The sequence below is a fragment of the Oncorhynchus gorbuscha genome, linkage group LG06 (assembly GCF_021184085.1).
Source record: "Oncorhynchus gorbuscha isolate QuinsamMale2020 ecotype Even-year linkage group LG06, OgorEven_v1.0, whole genome shotgun sequence".
Classification (NCBI taxonomy): domain Eukaryota; kingdom Metazoa; phylum Chordata; class Actinopteri; order Salmoniformes; family Salmonidae; genus Oncorhynchus; species Oncorhynchus gorbuscha.
This window is the reverse complement of record NC_060178.1, coordinates 44437532-44460040: the sequence shown is the minus strand read 5'-3', so window position 1 is coordinate 44460040 and position 22509 is coordinate 44437532. Positions and strand designations below refer to the sequence as shown.

The following is a 22509-nucleotide window of genomic DNA, read 5'->3' as shown; positions in this document are numbered from 1 at the left end:
CGCAGCAATGTTCCAAAATCTAGTGGAAAGCCTTCCCAGAAGAGTGGAGGTTGTTATAGCAACAAAACGGGGAGCAACTCCATATTAAATGTCCATGACTCTGGAATGAGATGTTCGACAAGGAGGTGTCCACATACTTTTGGTCATGTAGTGTCCATTCTGGCACCAAAAACTGATAGACACAGAAAAAGTTGTGCCAGTAAGGGACACAAAGCGGGAGGTAGATGGAGAGTGAGCGAGTGAGAAAGAGAGTGAGGTGGAGAGAGACAGAGAAAGAGGAGTGACAGAAGTAAAGTGAGAGAGAGAGAGAGAGAGAGAGAGAGAGAGAGAGAGAGAGAGAGAGAGAGAGAGAGAGAGATAGACAGATAGAGACAGACAGACAAACAGACAGACAGAAAGAGGGACAGGGTGTGATGGCTAACGAGCGAGGAGTCTGAGGCTGAGGGCAGTAGACAGGTGATAGAAGTCTTCTGCTGCCAGCCACCCACACTGAAGAGGTCACAGTCACTCACACCTGCCAGCGATGTGTCAATGAGTCAATGAGAAGGGCCTGACCTTTTTGTCTACCAACTACAGGTAAAATACCTTTGTGTCTACGAAAGTTACAGACTACAGATAGGCCTACTGACACACAACAGACAGTCATTTAGGTGAGATACTGCAGGAGGATGGCAAAGTGGGGTTTGAGTGGGCACTGGGCATTGTACTGAAGTGTGGGTGTATGAGTCTCTGGCGGATATCCTACCTGAGGCTGCGTGAGCGGGGGCGCATGGGCGAGTGTCGTCCCTCCTCGTCGGTGATGCTCTCGGAGCTGAAGTGCTTGGTGAGGAAGTGCAGCTCGTCCACCGTGGGCTGGAAGGGCAGCTGGTGCAGCTTCTCCTGGGATGAACAGGATGACTGTGAGAAGCAGAGAGGGAGGGATTACAAGGGTAGAAGAGCCGGGCGCTAGTAGCAGCTAACTGCTAGAGGGAGGGAGTACAAGGGCAAAAGAGCCCATTGCTAGCAGCGAGTAACTGGGTCTGGGAATGGTAACTCCTGGCTAGTGGCTATGGTCGTGTGCTCTACTCTCTACTGGGCTGTTGCCTTTGAAGAAGAGATAAAGAAACTGTGAATGAACAAACTCTGGAGAGTTTAAAATTGGGATAACGGTTTGGGATAGCTGCATGATGAGACTAATGATGATTTGAAAAAAGTAGCTTGAAATGCATGAGCTCTGCTTTGTTTGTTTTTTTGCGCAGGCTGTACACACATCATTAGTCTCTCATACACAATTTGACAAGCACTTGATCATGCCTCGAATTTCACGACGGCATCCCCTATGTGCACCCTAAAAGAAAGCATGCCTTTTGCGGCCAGTGGACATTGTGCCCTTGGCCCAGAGTGCTGCGAGCTCCTAAGCACCTCTCACTCACATGGCTCTCCATAACGTGATCAGGTCTTTCTCACAGGCTACAAGTGAAGACAGACACATTGGGGACGTAACTGCATATTGAAAATATTGGAAGAACTGTCCGACCAGATTTACTTTTCGTCAGTCAACAAGATGAGTAGGCCTAAAGAACAGGAAAAGCACTAGCCTATGTCAATCTACTATCCCCCATAGTACAAACGTTTTCACTTTTTCCACATTTTGTTATGTAACAACCTTATTCTAAAATATCCCCATTAATCTTCACAAAATACCTCATAATGACAAAGTGAAACCAGGTTTATAAAAAAAATAAAAACATAAATAAAAACATAATTATTTTGTATTTAGAACCTTTGCTATGAGACTCAAAATTGAGCTCAGCTGCATCCTGTTTCCATTGATCATCCTTGAGATGTTTCTACAACTTGATTGGACTCCACCTGTGGTAAATTAAATTAATTGGACATGATTTGGAAAGGCACTCACCTATTTATATAAAAGGTCCCACAGTTGACAGTGCATGTCAGAGAAAAAAACCAAGCCATGAGGTCGAAGGAATTGTCCGTAGAGCTTCAAGACAGGATTGTGTAAAGGCACAGGTCTGGGGAAGGGTATCAAAACATTTCTGCAGCATTGAAGGTCCCCAAAAACACAGCGGCCTCCATCATTCTTCAATGGAAGAAGTTTGGAACCACCATGACACTTCCTAGAGCTGTCCACCTGGTCAAATTGAGCAATCAAGGGAGAAGAGCCTTGGTCAGGGAGGTGACCAAGAACCCAACGGTCACTCTGACAGAGCTCCAGAGTTCCTTTGTGGAGATGGGAGAACCTTCCAGAAGGACAACCATCTCTGCACGACTCCACCAATCAGGCCTTTATGGTAGAGTGGCCAGAAGGAAGCCACTCCTCAGTAAAAGGCACACACAGCCCACTTCGAGTTTGCCAAAAGGACTCTCAGACCATGAGAAATAAAATTCTCTTGTCTGATGAAACCAAGATTGAACTGTTTGGCCTGAATGCCAATCGTCACGTCTGGAGGAAACCTGGCACCATCGTTACTGTGAAGCATGGTGGTGGCAGCGTCATGCTGTGGGGATGTTTTTGAGCGGCAGGGACTGGGAGAGTAGTCAAAATCGAGGGAAAGATGAAAGAAGCAAAGTACAAAGAAATCCTTGATGAAAACCTGCTCCAGAGCACTTAGGGCCTCAGACTGGGGTGAAAGTTCACCTTCCAACAGGACAACGACACTAAACACACAGCCAAGACAATGCAGGAGTGGCTTCGGGACAAGTCTCTTAATTTCCTTGAGTGGGCCAGCCAGAGCCCGGACTTGAACCCGATCTAACATCTCTGGAGAAACCTAAAAACCTAAAAATCCACATCCAACCTGACAGAGCTTGAGAGGATCTGCAGAAAAGAAACTCCCCAAATACAGGTGTGCAAACTTGTCGTGTCATATTCAAGAAGACTCGAGGCTGTAATCGCTGCCAAAGATGCTTCAACAAAGTACTGTGTAAAGGGTCTGAATACTTATGTAAAAGTAGTATTTACATTTTACATTTTTTATACATTTGCAAACAAATATAAAAACCTGTTTTTGCTGGGTCATTATGGGATATATTGTGTAGATTTACGAGTGAATGTTTTATTTATTTTTAACGCTGTAACATGACAAAATGTGAAATAGGTCAAGGGGTCTGAATCCTTTCCGAATGCACTAGTTTTAGGATTTACATTTGAAATTTGGTTTAGTTTAAGTTTTATCATAACATTTGTATAAAATGTAGATATTCTTTCGTTTCAGTTGAAGTGTTAGGGACAGAAAGTAGCCTATGCTTGTAGGCTTGGAGCCAATGATGTGTTGTATAGTTTTTGTTGACGGTGGGCAGTAATAAGGTCATTGGTCAGGTCATAGGTTAGGTAGTGTCAGCAAGATGGTGTAGATGCACAAAGTAAACAGTAGTAATGGGTCAACTTCCGCAACAACCAGGAGCGCTGAAGCGAGAGGTGAAACTTCTCCGCTGTTTCTGTCCTGTAGCTACCAGTTGTTGCAGCGTGAAGCGCGTATACAAGCACATATACTCTGTGTGAGAGCAAAGTCTTGCCTCGTGCTCATTTCAGTGGCCACGTTAAAGCGGATCACTACTGTCAAGACGGTGAACATCATTGGTCGCTGCCTTTCAAATTGTGTTGCATGCATAATGGGTTAAAGAATTGTCTGACTTGTGCCTAAATGCCAACTGCATGAACTTTACAAAAATCACGATCAAACGTCATTAAGTTTTGACGGCAAGTTTCTACAGTTGCTCTTCACCAACTTCACCTTGCAGCCATCACCTGCATGGTGGGAGGCTCTGTTGTCAACCAATCATTAGGGTGTTTGTTTTTCCCATGTGAACGTGACCAAAGACATAAAGGAAACAAGAAACAATTTGACTCAATTTATGTATACAGTAGCCATACATTAGTGGCCAGTTTATTAGGTACACTCATCTAGTCCTGGGTCGGAACCCCTTTGCCCCCAGAACAGCCTGAATTATTCAGGGCATGGAAATGTTGCTCAATTGGTATCACGGGACATGAATAGAGATGCACCAGCACTACATTTGTGGCCGATACTGATATCCGATATTTTCCTTGCCAAAAAAAACGATACCGATAACCAATATTACATTTTAAAAATGTTTAACACACACACACACACACACACACACACACACACACACACACACACACACACACACACACACACACACACACACACACACACACACACACACACACACACACACACACACACACACACACACACACACACACACACACACACACGAACGCAGTGGTCTAAGGCACTACATCTCGGTGCAAGAGGCGTCACTAGAGTCCTTGGTTCGAATCCAGGCTGTATTTAAATAAAGGTTACACACACACCACACTGACCAAAAAGTTATTTTGTTGGCATTTACGTATGTTCCTATTACCAGTAAAACATAATCAACACCTCTTTCTTTCACTAACTTGCTGTGCTGTTTCGTTGTTCATTTGTTCAGTCGTTTCATTCTCAACCAGGATTTCATCACACATGTCAAGCAGTGAAGTTTCAGCTCTGTCTGTCCGAGGCCTCACTTCCTCTGTGTGCGCTGTCACTGTGTCCGATTCCATCGTGTCCAGCTGTGTATGTAACATTTCACGTAAACCATGTTTCTTGTCTGCATCGAAGTAGAGGTCCTTGTACATAGCAACGAGCATGGTGGCGACACAGTAAAGAGAGAATGCCACGGAATCGCTTGTGCACAGTCTGTAGGCAGTTTTGCTGAGCAGGCGATTCAATGGCATGACGGAGGGTATCACGTCTGCTGCAGGCGCAGTTGGTGAGTTTATTTCTCGAGTCAGTTGTTTGAATGGAGCTTGAAATGGCAGCAGTGGTATGACAACCAGCACATTCATGAGCATGGAATATGACTTTCGTCAGTGTGAAATCCTCAACGACCCACTGTGCTGTCAGACTCAGCATGCTCATGGGGCTGATATCGCTGGTCCAAATGTCAGTCGTGAAGCTAATAGCAGTTACTGTGTAACTTCGGTAGGGAAACATCTGAAAAATAGCTCACTTGATAATGTGTACCGGTATTCGACCAGCGAAAGCCAACATCACCCACGACAGAGAACGGTTGATTGTTGATCCATTATCTTGGATTTTGCCTTTAAGTTGTCTTGCTGAAATGTTCTTACTCTTTCAAATGACTGCTCAACTTGTTGACTGCCTGATCCACACAGCAGACATTGTGGGCTAGGTTAGGAATGCTGTGTTGCACTGCTGGACTTGTTGACTGCTCCATCCACACAGCAGACATTGTGGGCTAGGTTAGGAATGCTGTGTTGCACGTGTAGCGCTAAATACTACGTGGCGTCATTACGTCATGTACCTACGTTATATAGGTATACACTTCAGCTTTGACATCGGTTTTGCACATCGGCGTTAAACTAGACAACGGGCCGATGTTGCCATTTTTAGCTAATATCGGCCAATATGTTCACCGATATATCGTGCATCCCTAGACAGGACTGCATGTGGGGGTTTTATTCGTACCATTCTCAGTAAATCCTCGACACTGTTGTGCGTGAAAAGCCCAGGAGGCCCGTCCATTTCAGAGAAACTAGAACCGGCGTGCCTGTCACCGACGATCATACCACGCTCAAATTCACTACGGTCACTCATTTCGACCATTCTAATGTTTAATCAAACAGTAACGGAAAGCCTCGATGGCTGACCTTGACGCACACACACACACACACACACACACACACACACACACACACACACACACACACACACACACACACACACACACACACACACACACACACACACACACACACACACACACACACACACACACACACACACACACACACACACACACACACACACACACACACACACACACATACACACACACACACACACACACACGTACACGCAAACACACACACACTCACCGAGACAGTGGAGCTGGGTGTGTTGGTGCCATATCCAGAGGAGGGCAGTGATGCCAGAGACCAGCGCCTGCCATCCGTCCTGAGAAGGAGATAGAAATGGAGGGAAACAGAGAGAGAGAGAGATACGGAGGAGCAGAGAGGATGGAAAGGATTAATGTCAGACACGTTTCCTGGGTTAACTATGAAAGGTTTGATGGAGCCATGGTACCAAAGTTGTGCTTCTCCGAACTAGATGTCTGTAAGAACTTGAACACTGCAGACAAAGTCTGCAAACACACACCACACACACACACACACTGACACACACACACACACACACACACACACACACACACACACACACACACACACACACACACACACACACACACACACACACACACACACACACACACACACACACACACACACACACACACACACACACACACACACACACACACACACACACACACACACACACACACACACACACACACACACACACACACACACACACACACACACACACACACACACACACACACACACACACCTTCTGCCAAGAAGACAACATAGAAATGAATGAGATTAAATGAAATATGTTCTGCAGGAGGGAGTACAGTCCTGGTTATAGGGCAGGGCCATGCAGGTTTGGGATGGCCATACTTGAATTTCAAGCACAATGACCAGGGAGGTTTTCGAATGGTTCACCTAGAAGAGCAACTATCGGTAGATGGGTAAAAAAAAAGGATAAAATAGACATTGAATGTCCATTTGAGCATGGTGCAGTTAGCAATTACACTTTGGATGGAAACCGAGGCCAATGGTGACTTTAAAACTGTTATAGAGTTGAATGGCTGTGATAGAAGATAACTGAGGATGGATCAACAACATTGCAGTTACTCCACAATACTAACATAATATACTGTACCGACGAAACATGCATCCTGTTTGCAATAAGGCACTAAAGTAATACTGCAAAACAAATACGGCAAAGAAATGTACTTTTTGTCCTGAAGTACAAAGCGTTACGTTTGGGGCAAATCCAGCACAACACATTCCCGAGTATCACTCTTCATATCTTCAAGCGTGGTTGTGGTTGTATCATGTTATTGGTATGCTTGTCACTGGCAGGCACTAGGGAGTTTTTCAGGATACCAATAAACACAATTGAGCTAAGCACAGGCAAAATCCTACAAGAAAACTTGGTTCAGTCTGCTTTCCAACAGACACTGGCAGATAAATTCACATTTCAGCTGGACAATCACCTAAAACACAAATCCAAATATACACTGGAGTTGGCTTAACAAAACGATATTGAACGTTCCTAAATGTGGCCTAGTTACAGTTTTGACCTATATCGGCTTGAAAATCAATGGCAAGACTTGAAAATGGCTGTCTAGCAATTATCAACAACCAATTTTACAGAGCTTGAAGAACCTTTTAAAGAATAATGGGCAAGTATAGGACAATCTAGGCAAAGCTCTTAGAGACTTACCCAGAAAGGCTCACAGCTGTAATCGCTGCCAAAGGCGATTCCAACACATTGAGTCAGAGAGTTGAATACTTATCTAAACAAGATATATATATATATATTTTTCCCATTAATTTATTATTATTATTCAAACATTTTTCTTCCACTTTGACATTAGAGTATTTTGTGTAAATCATTGACAAACAAATGACATAAAATCCATTTGAATTCCGCTTTGTAACACAACAAAATGTGAAAGGGGTGTGAATACTTTCTGAAGGCACTTTCGAGATCACAGAGCATCTCAGAGTAGGAGTGCTGATCTAGGATCAGATTTGCTTTTCAGATCATAATGAATTAGATTATATGGACAGAGTCTAGGCTTTGTGAATACGGGCCTTGGTGTTTCCATTCAGGGCAGAGAACAGGAGATAGAGGAGAAGGTTATGGGGTGGAGGTAATAGGTTAAAGGTGAGAAGTTACCTGCCAGCCCTGTGCCCGTGACTGTGTGGGAGAGAGGATAGTGTTAGCACTACATGTGTTCTTGTAATGAGCACTGCAGAACCATTTTTTTGCAGATCTCATCCTGCATTGTGACACTTCACCACTGGGTGGCACTGTTGCTTCAGGTTAATTTCTCTGTCTCCTGTCTCACCTGATTTATTGAGGTTCAGGGCAGAAGAAGTGGTATCTTCTTCCAAACAGAAGACCATCATACCAGCACATGTCATATCTCTCGCCTCGTGTAGAACTACTTATGAAACTAATTTATCGTTTTAATCTTGAGTTGTGCTTAACTCCACATAGGCTCTCTATCTCTAGTTCTGTAATTACACTTCCTAGTCAAAGGCTGTGACAGATAAGATAATATTCAACCAGGCTTCAAAAATTCACATGATATGGGCTTGATTAGCCAGACTTTCAATTATCATTTAAAGAGGAGCAAAGAGGTGCTGTGAGTATTATACATGGGAGGGATTAGATTTTACGGCTAAACTCTGGAGGATAAATGGCATCCATTTGGGGGCTCCACTCTTCACAGTTTCTGCTGTGAACTATTGAACTGGAGCTGGGCTTGGGGAAACTGGCTCTGCTGTGGGTGTGCAGGTGACTGTCAATGAGCAGTATGGCTCAAATAATAGAATGAGGTAATAGTCCTTTCTACCTAGCATAACTATGAAGACAATCCCCATCAGACATAAAAGTCATTTGATCCCAGTGAGCTAACCCCTGACCAGGGTTTCCGTTAGCTGGTAATTGTCGGCTTTTGGCCGATAATCCGTTAAATAAAATTGTTACTGGCCAAATTGACCTGATAAAACCAAAAACAATCCATTGAAAAATAATGCTCTTTATTAACTGATGGAAATACCAGTCGATGGAAATACATTTGACTGTCATGCTTATCGGTCTATAGGTTCATTTGCATAATGTATTAGAATAAATGTGCGCATTTGCGTTAGTCATCATGGCGCCGGAAGAAATGTCAGCAGTTTTACGGCGCCCCAACCAATTGTGCTAATATGTGTTTTCCCCCGCGTTATTTGTAACTTATTTTGTACATAATATTTCTGCAACCGTATTTTACGGCAGAAAACAGCTTCTGGATATCAGGACAGCGATCACTCACCTCGGATTAGACTAAGAGCTTCTGGATATCAGGACAGCGATCACTCACCTCGGATTAGACTAAGAGCTTCTGGATTTCAGGACAGCGATCACTCACCTCGGATTAGACTAAGAGTTTCTGGATATCAGGACAGCGATCACTCACCTCGGATTAGACTCAGAGCTTCTGGATATCAGGACAGCGATCACTCACCTCGGATTAGACTAAGAGCTTCTGGATATCAGGACAGCGATCACTAACCTCGGATTAGACTAAGAGCTTCTGGATATCAGGACAGCGATCACTCACCTCGGATTAGACTAAGAGCTTCTGGATATCAGGACAGCGATCACTCACCTCGGATTAGACTAAGAGCTTCTGGATTTCAGGACAGCGATCACTCACCTCGGATTAGACTAAGAGCTTCTGGATATCAGGACAGCGATCACTCACCTCAGATTAGACTAAGAGCTTCTGGATATCAGGACAGCGATCACTCACCTCGGATTAGACAAAGATTTTTTTCTACAACAAAGACGCTGCAAGATAGAACAGCACACTCCAGTAAGACGAGGAGGGGCTGTCTGTGCATATTTGCAAACAACAGCTGGTGCACGAAATCTAAGGCAGTCTCTAGATTTTGCTCACCTGAAGTAGAGTATATTGTGATAAATTGCAGGCCACACTACTTGCCTAGAGAGTTTTCAGCTGTACTTTTCGTGGCTGTTTATTTACCACCACAGACAGATGCTGGCACTAAGATCGCACTCAGTCAGCTGTATAAGGAAATAAGCTAACAGGAAACCACTCACCCATAGGCGGCGCTCCTAGTGGCAGGAGACTTTAATGCAGGGAAAATTAAATCAGTTCTACCAAATTGTGTTTGGTAGAACTGTTAAATGTTAAATGTGCAACCAGAAGGAAAACGATTCTAGATCACCTTTACTCCACACAGAGACGCGTACAAAGCTCTCCCTTGCCTTCCATTTGGTAAATCCGACCACAACTCTATCCTCCTGATTCCTGCTTACAAGCCAAAACTATAGACCAGTGACTTGGTCTATAAAAAAAGTGGTCAGATGAAGCAGATGCTAAACTACAGGACTGTTTTGCTATCACAGACTGGAACATGTTCCGGGATTCTTCCGATGGCATTGAGGAATACACCACATCAGTCACTGGCTTTATCAATAAGTGCATCGAGGACGTCGTCCCCACAGTGACTGTACGTACATACCCCAACCAGAAGCCATGGATTACAGGCAACATTTGCACTGAGCGAAAGGGTAGAGCTGCCGCTTTCAAGGTGCAGGACTCTAACCCGGAAGCTTACAAGAAATCCTGCTATGCCCTGTGACGAACCTTCAAACAAGGCAAAGTGTCAATACAGGGCTAAGATTGAATCATACTACACCAGCTCCGACACTCGTCTTATGTGGCAGGGCTTGCAACCTATTACAGACTGCAAAGGGAAGCACAGCTGTGAGCTGCCCAGTGACACGAGCTTACGAGACGAGCTATATCACTTCTATACTCACTTCGAGGCAAGCAACACTGAAGCATGCATGAGAGCATCAGCTGTTCCAGATGACTGTGTGATCACGCTCACCGTAGCCGACGTGAGTAAGACCTTTAAACAGGTCAACATACACAAGGCTGCAGGGTCAGACGGATTACCAGGACGTGTGCTCCGGGCATGTGCTGACCAATTGGCAGGTGTCTTCACTGACATTTTCAACATGTCCCTGATTGAGTCTGTATATTCAACATGCTTCAAGCAGACTACTATAGTCCCTGTGCAACCTGCCTAAATGACTACAGACCCGTAGCACTCATGTCCGTAGCCATGAAGTGCTTTGAAAGGTTGGTAATGGCTCACATCAACACCATTATCTCAGAAACCCTAGACTCACTACAATTTGCATACCGCCCAAACAGATCCACAGATGATGCAATCTCTATTGCACTCCACACTGCCCTTTCCCACATGGACAAAAGGAACACCTATGTGAGAATGCTATTCATTGACTGCAGCTCAGCGTTCAACACCATAATACCCTCAAAGCTCATCACTAAACTAAGTATCCTGGGACTAAACACCTCCCTCTGTAACTGGATCCTGGACTTCCTGACGGGCCACTCCCAGGTGGTGAGGGTAGGTAGCAACACATCTGCCATGCTGATCCTCAACACTGGAGCTCCACAGGGGTGCGTGCTCAGTCCCCTCCTGTACTCCCTGTTCACCCACGACTGCATGGCCAGGCACGACTTCAACACCATCATAAAGTTAGCAGATGGCACAACAGTGGTAGGCCTGATCACAGACAATGACGAGACAGCCTATAGGGAGGAGGTCAGAGACCTGGCCGTGTGGTGCCAGAATAACAACCTATCCCTCAACGTAGCAAGACTAAGGAGATGATTGTTGACTACAGGAAAAGGAGGACCGAGCACACCCCCATTCTCATCGACGAGGCTGTAGTGAAGCAGGTTGAGAGCTTCAAGTTCCTCTGTGTCCACATCAATAACAAACTAAAATGGTCCAAACACACCAAGACAGTCATGAAGAGGGCACGACAAAGCCTATTCTGCCTCAGGAAACTAAAAAGATTTGGCATGGGTCCTGAGATCCTCAAAAGGTTCTACAGCTGCAACATCGAGAGCATGTTGCATCACTGCCTGGTACTGCAACTGCTCGGCCTCTGACCGCAAGGCACCACAGAGGGTAGTGCGTACGGCCCTGTACATCACTGGGGCTAAGCTGCCTGCCATTTATTTCTTTACTTACCTACTGTTCACCTAACACCTTTTTTGCACAATTGGTTAGAGCCTGTAAGTAAGCATTTCACTGTAAGGTCTACTGTATTCGAAACCAGCATTTCTCCCCTGTTCTATTGGTTTTCATATCAACTTTCTTTGGTTGTCCAGAAGCCAGAGGCACAATCCTAGTCATATTAGCGACCTATCCTAGTTGTTGCATCTTTAGATTCCCCCTCTTTCTACGTTTCTGTGATGTTCATATCTGTCACATACTGAACCGGTCGCATCAGGTGCACTGTTAAGAATGTCCCCCCCATTGCATGACTTGACTGCCTCATTACACGACTTGAATGTTTTGTTTAGATTAATTACCATAATCTAAATGTGATTTCTGACATTTTGAGCACCGTGGCTGGACAACCTTACGGGTTACGTACTCAATGCATATGGGTCCGGTAAATTTGTCACATTGCCCGGTACCACATTTTCCGAAACGGAAACCCTGCCCCTTGACCCCCTGGCTCACCTGCGAGCTGGAACGAAGGAGAAGTGTGCTGCCGTGTTGGGGGAGAAGTTTCTGGGGCTGTCCAGAGGGCTGCTCCCTGGGAGAGACAGAGAAAGAGAGGGAGAGAGAAGCAGAAAAGAGAGAAGAATTAAGCACGGCATAAAAATAAACAAAAGCCAGATTCTCAACTTAGTTAGTAAGTTATTCCCAGGGGAGAGAAAGAACATAAGATCCCCCTACATAGGCATGTCAGTGAATTGTGTGTAATAAGAGGTAGTGAAACTACGCAATAGATTAGCCTTAACATTTGAGTCATTTACAGTAGTAGACGCTCTTAATAAGATTGCTAGGTGGGACAATCACATATCACAGGCATAGTAAGTACACTTTTCCTCAATAAAGTGGCTATCAGCAAAGTCAGAGCTGGAAGGGGGGGGTGTCAAGTGCAAGTGTTGGTTCAGAACAAGTATTGATACACTGCCAATTTTGCAGGTTTTCCTACTTGCAAAGCATGTAGAGGTCTGTAATTGTTACCATAGGTACACTTCAACTGTGAGAGACGGAATCTAAAACTAAAATTCAGAAAATCACATTGTATGATTTTTAAGTAATTTATTTGCGTTTTATTGCATGACATAATTATTTGATACATCAGAAAAGCAGAACTTAATATTTGGTACAGAAACCTTTGTTTGAAATTACAGAGGTCATACGTTTCCTGTAGTTCTTGCCCAGGTTTGCACACACTGCAGCAGGGATTTTGGCCCACTCCTCCATACAGACCTTCTCCAGATCCTTCAGGTTTCGGGGCTGTCACTGGGCAATACGGACTTTCAGCTCCCTCCAATGATTTTCTATTGGGTTCAGGTCGGGAGACTGGCTAGGCCACTGCAGGACCGTGAGATGCTTCTTACGGAGCCACTCCTTAGTTGCCCTGGCTGTGTGTTTTGGGTTGTTGTCATGCTGGAAGACCCAGCCACGACCCATCTTCAATGCTCTTACTGATGGAAGGAGGCTGTTGGCCAAGATCTCACGATACATGGCCCCATCCAACCTCCCCTCAATACGGTGCAGTCGTCCTGTCCCCTTTTCAAAAAAGCTGTCCCCTTTTCAAAGAATGATGTGTCCATCTCCATGCTTCACGGTTGGGATGGTGAAAAAAAATATTTAAAAAATAAATTACAGACCTCTACATGCTTTGTAAGTAGGAAAACCTGCAAAATCGGCAGTGTATCAATACTTGTTCTCCCCACTGTATAAGTTCTGCTTTTCTAATGTATCAAATACTTATGTCAGAAAATACCTTGCACCATTGGGGTGCAAGGACTGAGAAGAGCTTGGACTGTACTGAGCAGGAGCTGCCCTCCCGTAGGGGTGTGAGGGCCAAGAGGCTCGGGTTGAGGTTACCCTAGATAATATTCCTTTCTCCGAATAACCACATTGGTGACAGCAAAAATAACCCAACACCACAATCACACAGGTCAGATGAAAACCCTCAACCTTTATTGGCATGTGAAGGGTTACTGAAAACTATTGTTCTGTCATCCCTGTGTGTGTGTGCTGTATAGGGCCTACATACAGTATACCCTCCAACTCCTCCTTCAGCATACACTAAACAGCAAATACGTCCCCCCATCACGCCTCCTCTCCTCCTCATCCCTTCGTCTTCCTCCTTTCCGACAGGAAAGGGTATTTCAGAGATCACAAAGCTCTTGATGGAGTGTTCTAATTTAGCCAGGGACAGACGCCGTAAGGAGAGGACAAGAGGAGAGGCGGGGAGGATCCGGATGAAAGGGGTGTTTGATCAATGGGCTGCTAATCGTCTGGTTCTTCTCGGCAACAAGCAGCACAATCAGAGCGCAATGAGATGAATGAGAGGAATAAAGCATTTACAGACCATGAGAGAAAGAAGATGGACACCAACAAGCTACTCTACAGACAGAACTTAACATCTACTGTCTCAATATAGACTAAATCATACAGCAGTACAGACAGTGGAGAGTGGGGATGGAGAGAGAGGGGATGGAGAGAGTGGGGATGGAGAGAGAGGGGATGGAGAGAGAGGGGATGGAGAGGGGGGGAGAGAGGGGGATGGAGATAGAGGGGGAGAGAGGGGATGGAGAGAGAGGGGGTGGAGAGAGGGGGGGAGTAAGAATGAAAGCGTAAAAGAGAGCAGGGTTGATTAAACGATCTGGAGTTCGGGTATATATATATAGAACCCTCAATGTCTGTCAGCTAATTAGCCTACATTGTGGGTACCCAACAGCTCAACATAGAGAAAATCCGGGGTGTGACGTAACAAATTGCTCAACATGGAAAAGCCAAATTCGCTTCACATAAATCATCCCAATCAATCTGAGGAGTGGGACAGGGGAGATGGGGAGGGGGTGAGACATGTGGGGCGCTGCTCTCACCCCTCACTGGGTGGTGAAGCATAGCAGACGGGGTGCTGGGGGTTGGTCCCCACCTCCCTCCCTCCTGCATCAATTATGTATTTTCGCCAGAACAGATCCTTTAAAGGCCCAATACTGCTGTTTTTATATCCATATCAAATCATTCTGGGTTACAATTAAGTACCTTGGTCTAAGGCACTGCATCTCAGTGCAAGAGGCGTCACTGCAGTACCTGGTTCGAATCCAGGCTGCATCACATCCGGCCGTTATTGGGAGTCCCATAGGGCAGCGCACAATTGACCCAGCATCGTCCGGGATTGGCCAGTGTAGGTCGGTATTGTAAATAAGAATGTGTTCTTAACTGACTTGCCTAGTTAAATAAAAAATAAAAACCTTACTGTAACAGTTTTCCATAAAATTTGGCCAAAATAGTTTTTTGTAGCTAAAAAGCTTTCTCAAGCAAGAATTTTGCTAGGACTGTCTGGGAGTGGTCTGAGTGGGGAGAGGAAAATAGCTGTTATTGGCAGAGATTGGAGCTTTGTTATTTGGTTTGGTATTTGGTATTTGGTTATCTTTGTTATTGGTTTATTGACCAAGTTACCACCTGGTGATGTCATCAGGCAAGCCTGAACTCCCTTAGAAGGTCCTGTGTAGATTGCACTTTCAACAAGCAACTATCAGGAAATAACACTGATCACATTTTTTTTGCACACTTTAACAGTGTTAATTTCATTAGTGGATGTACAATATCATACAAAACACAGGAAAGTTTGACTGCTCTGGGCCTTTAAATGTGAATGAATTATTAATTAATTCCCTGTCTATCTGCCGGAGTAGGAAACACTTGGCTCCTCTTGCGTGTGTGTGTGTGTATGAGTGAGTGTGTCTTTGTGTGTGTATATAGTATGTGGTGTGTATGTGTGTCCTGGAACTTGGAGTGCGTAACACTGTGCAGTGTGTTAAGGCTGGGGCCTGTCAGTGAAAGCTGTTTTTAAATGGGCTTGGGGCCTCAGAGGGGCTATTAGGAGGCTTAGAGGCATGAGCTCAATCACTCTGCACTGTGTTTCGCCGCATAGATACAGTGCATACAAGCAGGCAGGGGGCTAGGTGAATAGATACACACCTCACTGAGAGCGGGAACCATTATTCAAATGAAGTCGCATTCACAGACACACAGGGTGATACACACAGGCAGAGAATGACATTACATTATGGTGAGGAGAGATACTGTAGTTTACTTCAGGGAAACAAAGACACAGTGTGTGTGTGTGTGTGTGTGTGTGCGTGTGTGTGTGTCAAGGTTAAAAGCGATTCAGAGGTGTATTATTCCATTTGCACTTGAGAGCCCATGGTGTGAGATATGAGAGTTGTTAGAGAGCCCTATGGGAATTTCAGCATTAAAAACCTCCTCAACTCTATGTGTTTCCCTGATGGGAGAAACCCTATCCTCGTTCTACACCCCTGCAGTCATGTTAATTGGGTTGCCACTCATGAAAGAAGAGATGTATGCAGACAGACAGCTAGCTATAGCAGTGAGAGTGACCCATTTTACCTCCCACATAAACAAACACACTCATGCAGACGTCTTCGCGGAGACTGGAGAGAAAATACAATAACTCAACAAAGAAAAGGGAAAGATTATCTATGCAAAATGTCCAAATGACATCAGTTTGACTGGTGGTAAAGAAAAAGAAAGCTGTAAAAATGACCCAACGTGTTTCAGTTCGGCTTCGATGCATATTTTATGTGGTAGAAATACGATCAGCTTTTATGACGCTTCTGTCATGAGAGGGATGGAGTTGGGCCGGTTTTATGACTTAATGACCGGTCTTAAATACTGTTATGCAGGTGAATGAGGACCCAAAAGCGACTTAACGGAAACAGAGTCTTTATTTCAGTTTTAAACAAAAGCGATAATCCTGGATATTATCTAGGTAAATGCAAAAACAGGAAAACTGAAATCCACTCGTCAGTAGAGAGGAACGACTGGAGACGCGACCACAGACTGCAGGTCGCTTCAGGAAGGCACCGGCCGTAGCTGACATTGACACCTGCTCACACGCAGCATCTGAAGAAGGTAAAAACACGACAGGGCGGAACAAGGACACAGAACTGCGAACATCAAACAAGGATCCGACAAGGACAGAAGCGGAAAACAGGGAGAAATAGGGACTCTAATCAGAGGGCAAAATAGGGGACAGGTGTGAAAAGAGTAAATGAGGTAGTTAGGAGAATGAGGAACAGCTGGGAGCAGGAACGATAGAGAGAGAGAGCGAGAGAGGGAGAGAGGGAGGGGGAGAGAGAGGGATAGAAAGAGGGAAATAACCTAATAAGACCAGCAGAGGGAAACAAATAGAAGGGAAGCACAGAGACAAGACATGATAATCAATGACAAAACATGACAGTACCCCCCCCACTCACCGAGCGCCTCCTGGCGCACTCGAGGAGGGACCCTGGCGGCAACGGAGGAAATCATCAATCAACGAACGGTCCAGCACGTCCCGAGATGGAACCCAACTCCTCTCCTCAGGACCGTAACCCTCCCAATCCACTAAGTACTGGTGACCACGTCCCCGAGAACGCATGTCCATGATCTTCCGTACCTTGTAAATAGGAGCGCCCTCGACAAGGACGGGGGGGGGGGGAGACGAACGGGGGCGCGAAGAAAGGGCTTGACACAGGAGACATGGAAGACAGGGTGGGCACGACGAAGATGTCGCGGAAGAAGCAGTCGCACAGCGACAGGATTGACGACCTGAGAGACACGGAATGGACCAATGAACCGCGGAGTCAACTTGCGAGAAGCTGTCGTAAGGGGAAGGTTACGAGTGGAAAGCCACACTCTCTGACCGCGACAATACCTAGGACTCTTAATCCTACGTTTATTGGCGGCTCTCACAGTCTGCGCCCTGTAACGGCAAAGTGCAGACCTGACCCTCCTCCAGGTGCGCTCACAACGTTGGACAAAAGCCTGAGCGGAGGGAACGCTGGACTCGGCGAGCTGGGATGAGAACAGAGGAGGCTGGTACCCAAGACTACTCTGAAACGGAGATAGCCCGGTAGCAGACGAAGGAAGCGAGTTGTGAGCGTATTCTGCCCAGGGGAGCTGTTCTGCCCAAGACGCAGGGTTACGAAAAGAAAGGCTGCGTAATATGCGACCAATCGTCTGATTGGTCCTTTCTGCTTGACCGTTAGACTGGGGATGAAAACCGGAAGAGAGACTGACGGAAGCACCAATCAAACGACAGAACTCCCTCCAAAACTGTGACGTGAATTGCGGGCCTCTGTCTGAAACGGCGTCTAACGGGAGGCCATGAATTCTGAACACATTCTCAATGATGATTTGTGCCGTCTCCTTACCGGAAGGAAGCTTAGCGAGGGGAATGAAATGTGCCGCCTTAGAGAACCTATCGACAACCGTAAGAATCACAGTCTTCCCCGCAGACGAAGGCAGACCGGTAATAAAGTCTAAGGCGATGTGAGACCATGGTCGAGAAGGAATGGGAAGCGGCCTGAGACGACCGGCAGGAGGAGAGTTACCTGACTTAGTCTGTGCGCAGTCCGAACAAGCAGCCACGAAACGGCGCATGTCACGCTCCTGAGTAGGCCACCAAAACCGCTGGCGAATAGAAGCAAGCGTACCCCGAACGCCGGGGTGGCCAGCTAACTTGGCAGAGTGAGCCCACTGAAGAACAGCCAGACGAGTAGAGACAGGAACGAAAAGAAGGTTACTAGGACAAGCGCGCAGCGACGCAGTGTGAGTACTTACTTTACCTGTCTCTCAATTCCCCAGACAGTCAACCCGACAACACGCCCTTCAGGGAGAATCCCCTCGGGGTCGGTAGAAGCCACAGAAGAACTAAAGAGACGGGATAAGGCATCAGGCTTGGTGTTCTTATTTCCCGGGCGATTTGAAATCACGAACTCGAAACGAGCGAAAAACAACGCCCAACGAGCTTGACGTGCATTGAGTCGTTTGGCAGAACGGATGTACTCAAGGTTCTTATGGTCAGTCCAAACGACAAAAGGGACGGTCGCCCCCTCCAACCACTGTCGCCATTCGCCTAGGGCTAAGCGGATGGCGAGCAGTTCGCGGTTACCCACATCATAGTTGCGTTCCGATGGCGACAGGCGATGAGAAAAATAAGCGCAAGGATGGACCTTATCGTCCGAATGGAAGCGCTGGGACAGAATGGCTCCCACGCGCACCTCTGAAGCGTCAACCTCGACAATGAATTGTTTAGTGACGTCAGGAGTAACAAGGATAGAAGCGGATGTAAAACGCTTCTTGAGGAGATCAAAAGCTCCCTGGGCGGAACCGGACCACTTAAAGCACGTCTTGACAGAAGTAAGAGCTGTGAGAGGGGTAGCCACTTGACCGAAATTACGAATGAAACGCCGATAGAAATTAGCGAAACCGAGAAAGCGCTGCAACTCGACACGTGACTTAGGAACGGGCCAATCGCTGACAGCCTGGACCTTAGCGGGATCCATCTGAATGCCTTCAGCGGAAATAACAGAACCGAGAAATGTGACAGAGGAGACATGAAAGGCGCACTTCTCAGCCTTCACGTAGAGACAATTCTCTAAAAGGCGCTGGAGTACACATCGAACGTGCTGAACATGAATCTCGAGTGACGGAGAAAAAAATCAGGATATCGTCAAGGTAAACGAAAACAAAGATGTTCAGCATGTCTCTCAGTACATCATTAACTAATGCCTGAAAGACAGCTGGAGCATTAGCGAGACCGAACGGCAGAACCCGGTATTCAAAATGCCCTAACGGAGTGTTAAACGCCGTTTTCCACTCGTCCCCCTCTCTGATGCGCACGAGATGGTAAGCGTTACGAAGATCCAACTTAGTAAAGAACCTGGCTCCCTGCAGAATCTCGAAGGCTGACGACATAAGGGGAAGCGGATAACGATTCTTAACCGTTATGTCATTCAGCCCTCGATAATCCACGCAGGGGCGCAGAGTACCGTCCTTCTTCTTAACAAAAAAAACCCCCGCTCCGGCGGGAGAGGAAGAAGGCACCACGGTACCGGCGTCGAGAGAAACAGACAGATAATCCTCGAGAGCCTTACGTTCGGGAGCTGACAGAGAGTATAGTCTACCCCGAGGGGGAGTGGTCCCCGGAAGGAGATCAATACAACAATCATACGACCGGTGAGGAGGAAGGGAGTTGGCTCTGGACCGACTGAAGACCGTGCGCAGATCATGATATTCCTCCGGCGCTCCTGTCAAATCACCAGGTTCCTCCTGAGAAGAGGGGACAGAAGAAACAGGAGGGATAGCAGACATTAAACACTTCACATGACAAGAAACGTTCCAGGATAGGATAGAATTACTAGACCAATTAATAGAAGGATTATGACATACTAGCCAGGGATGACCCAAAACAACAGGTGTAAAAGGTGAACGAAAAATCAAAAAGGAAATGGTCTCACTGTGGTTACCAGATACTGTGAGGGTTAAAGGTAGTGTCTCACATCTGATACTGGGGAGAAGACTACCATCTAAGGCGAACATGGGCGTGGGCTTCCCTAACTGTCTGAGAGGAATGTCATGTTTCCGAGCCCATGCTTCGTCCATAAAACAACCCTCAGCCCCAGAGTCTATCAAGGCACTGCAGGAAGCAGCCGAACCGGTCCAGCGTAGATGGACCGACAAGGTAGTACAGGATCTTGATGGAGAGACCTGAGTAGTAGCGCTCACCAGTAGCCATCCGCTTACTGATGAGCTCTGGCTTATACTGGACATGAAATGACAAAATGTCCAGCAGAACCGCAATAGAGGCAAAGGCGGTTGGTGATCCTCCGTTCCCTCTCCTTAGTCGAGATGCGAATACCTCCCAGCTGCATGGGCTCAGTCTCTGAGCCGGAGGGAGGAGATGGTTGAGATGCGGAGAGGGGGAACACCGTTAACGCGAGCTCTCTTCCACGAGCTCGGTGACGAAGATCTACCCGTCGTTCTATGCGGATGGCGAGTGCAATCAAAGAGTCCACGCTGGAGGGAACCTCCCGGGAGAGAATCTCATCTTTAACCTCAGCGTGGAGATCCTCCAGAAAACGAGCAAGCAACGCCGGCTCGTTCCAGTCACTGGAGGCAGCAAGAGTGCGAAACTCTATAGAGTAATCCGTTATGGATCGATCACCTTGACATAGGGAAGCCAGGGCCCTGGAAGCCTCCTTACCAAAAACTGAACGATCAAAAACCCGTATCATCTCCTCTTTAAAGTTCAGATAATCGTTAGAACACTCAGCCCTTGCCTCCCAGATAGCTGTGCCCCACTCCCGAGCCCGACCAGTAAGGAGTGATATGACGTAAGCGATCCGAGCTCTCTCTCTTGAGTATGTGTTGGGTTGGAGAGAGAACACAATATCACACTGGGTGAGAAAGGAGCGGCACTCAGTGGGCTGCCCAGAGTAACATGGTGGGTTATTAACCCTAGGTTCCGGAGACTCGGAAGACCAGGAAGCAGCTGGTGGCACGAGACGAAGACTCTGAAACTGTCCTGAGAGGTCGGAAACCTGAGCGGCCAGGGTCTCAACGGCATGACGAGCAGCAGACAATTCCTGCTCGTGTCTGCCGAGCATTGCTCCCTGGATCTCGACGGCAGTGTTGTGAGAATCCGTAGTCGCTGGGTCCATTCTTGGTCGGATCCTTCTGTTATGCAGGTGAATGAGGACCCAAAAGCGACTTAACGGAAACAGTCTTTATTTCAGTTTTAAACAAAAGCGATAATCCTGGATATTATCTAGGTAAATGCAAAAACAGGAAAACTGAAATCCACTCGTCAGTAGAGAGGAACGACTGGAGACGCGACCACAGACTGCAGTTCGCTTCAGGAAGGCACCGGCCGTAGCTGACATTGACACCTGCTCACACGCAGCATCTGAAGAAGGTAAAAACACGACAGGGCTGAACAAGGACACAGAACTGCGAACATCAAACAAGGATCCGACAAGGACAGAAGCGGAAAACAGAGGGAGAAATAGGGACTCTAATCAGAGGGCAAAATAGGGGACAGGTGTGAAAAGAGTAAATGAGGTAGTTAGGAGAATGAGGAACAGCTGGGAGCAGGAACGGAACGATAGAGAGAGAGAGCGAGAGAGGGAGAGAGGGAGGGGGAGAGAGAGGGATAGAAAGAGTGAAAGAACCTAATAAGACCAGCAGAGGGAAACGAATAGAAGGGAAGCACAGAGACAAGACATGATAATCAATGACAAAACATGACAAATACCTTGCAGAAACTCTCCCTTTGGCTCATCAGTTTGGTAGAATGGAATGTCTGCTGTGTTACACAGACAGACGGTGCCGCCAGAACTTCAACATCAAACAATGGACACTGAAACAATATTTCTAACATAAATAATGTTGGGAATGATGACAGATGAAATATGGGAAATGAATGTCTATTTTGTGATGTCATTCAAATGATCCGAAAGACGTTATTACGGAAACATTGTAACTTTAAGAGATTTCACAATGTATATATCAGATTTACATCTAAATGTTGTAAAACATATGATTAAATATGAAATTACTTGTGAAAAGATAACAATGTGATTTTTGACTTCTAAATTAGTTTTCTTGCAAAACTTGTGCCAGTCAGTAGCTGTCACGTTGTTTAAATTATTGGAGACAGGTGCAGGAATTTGTAAAAGGGGGGGTTTAATCCTCCGCCAAAAATATACAATATGCCATGAAAAGGCACGGGGACGAAGCCCAAAACAAACATGTATACAAAAACACAGGGATGTAAACCCAAACAAAAGAGCGAGGTAAAATACACATGACTCACAATACACTACATGGGGCGAGACACATAATAACAAATGCTCAACAATACACGGGACGAGACCCGTAATAAC

At 46.2% G+C, this 22509-nt stretch overlaps 1 protein-coding gene across 1 annotated transcript in view; it reads right to left on the bottom strand.

The window, feature by feature from the left end:
- The window catches only part of LOC124038006 (microtubule-associated serine/threonine-protein kinase 2-like), a 170438-nt gene that overhangs the window by 44476 nt on the left and 103453 nt on the right, over nucleotides 1–22509 (bottom strand). Inside the window, 3 exon segments of the mRNA XM_046353356.1 lie at nucleotides 746–897; nucleotides 5912–5990; nucleotides 12263–12338. Of these exon segments, the coding sequence (XP_046209312.1) occupies nucleotides 746–897; nucleotides 5912–5990; nucleotides 12263–12338 (307 nt within the window).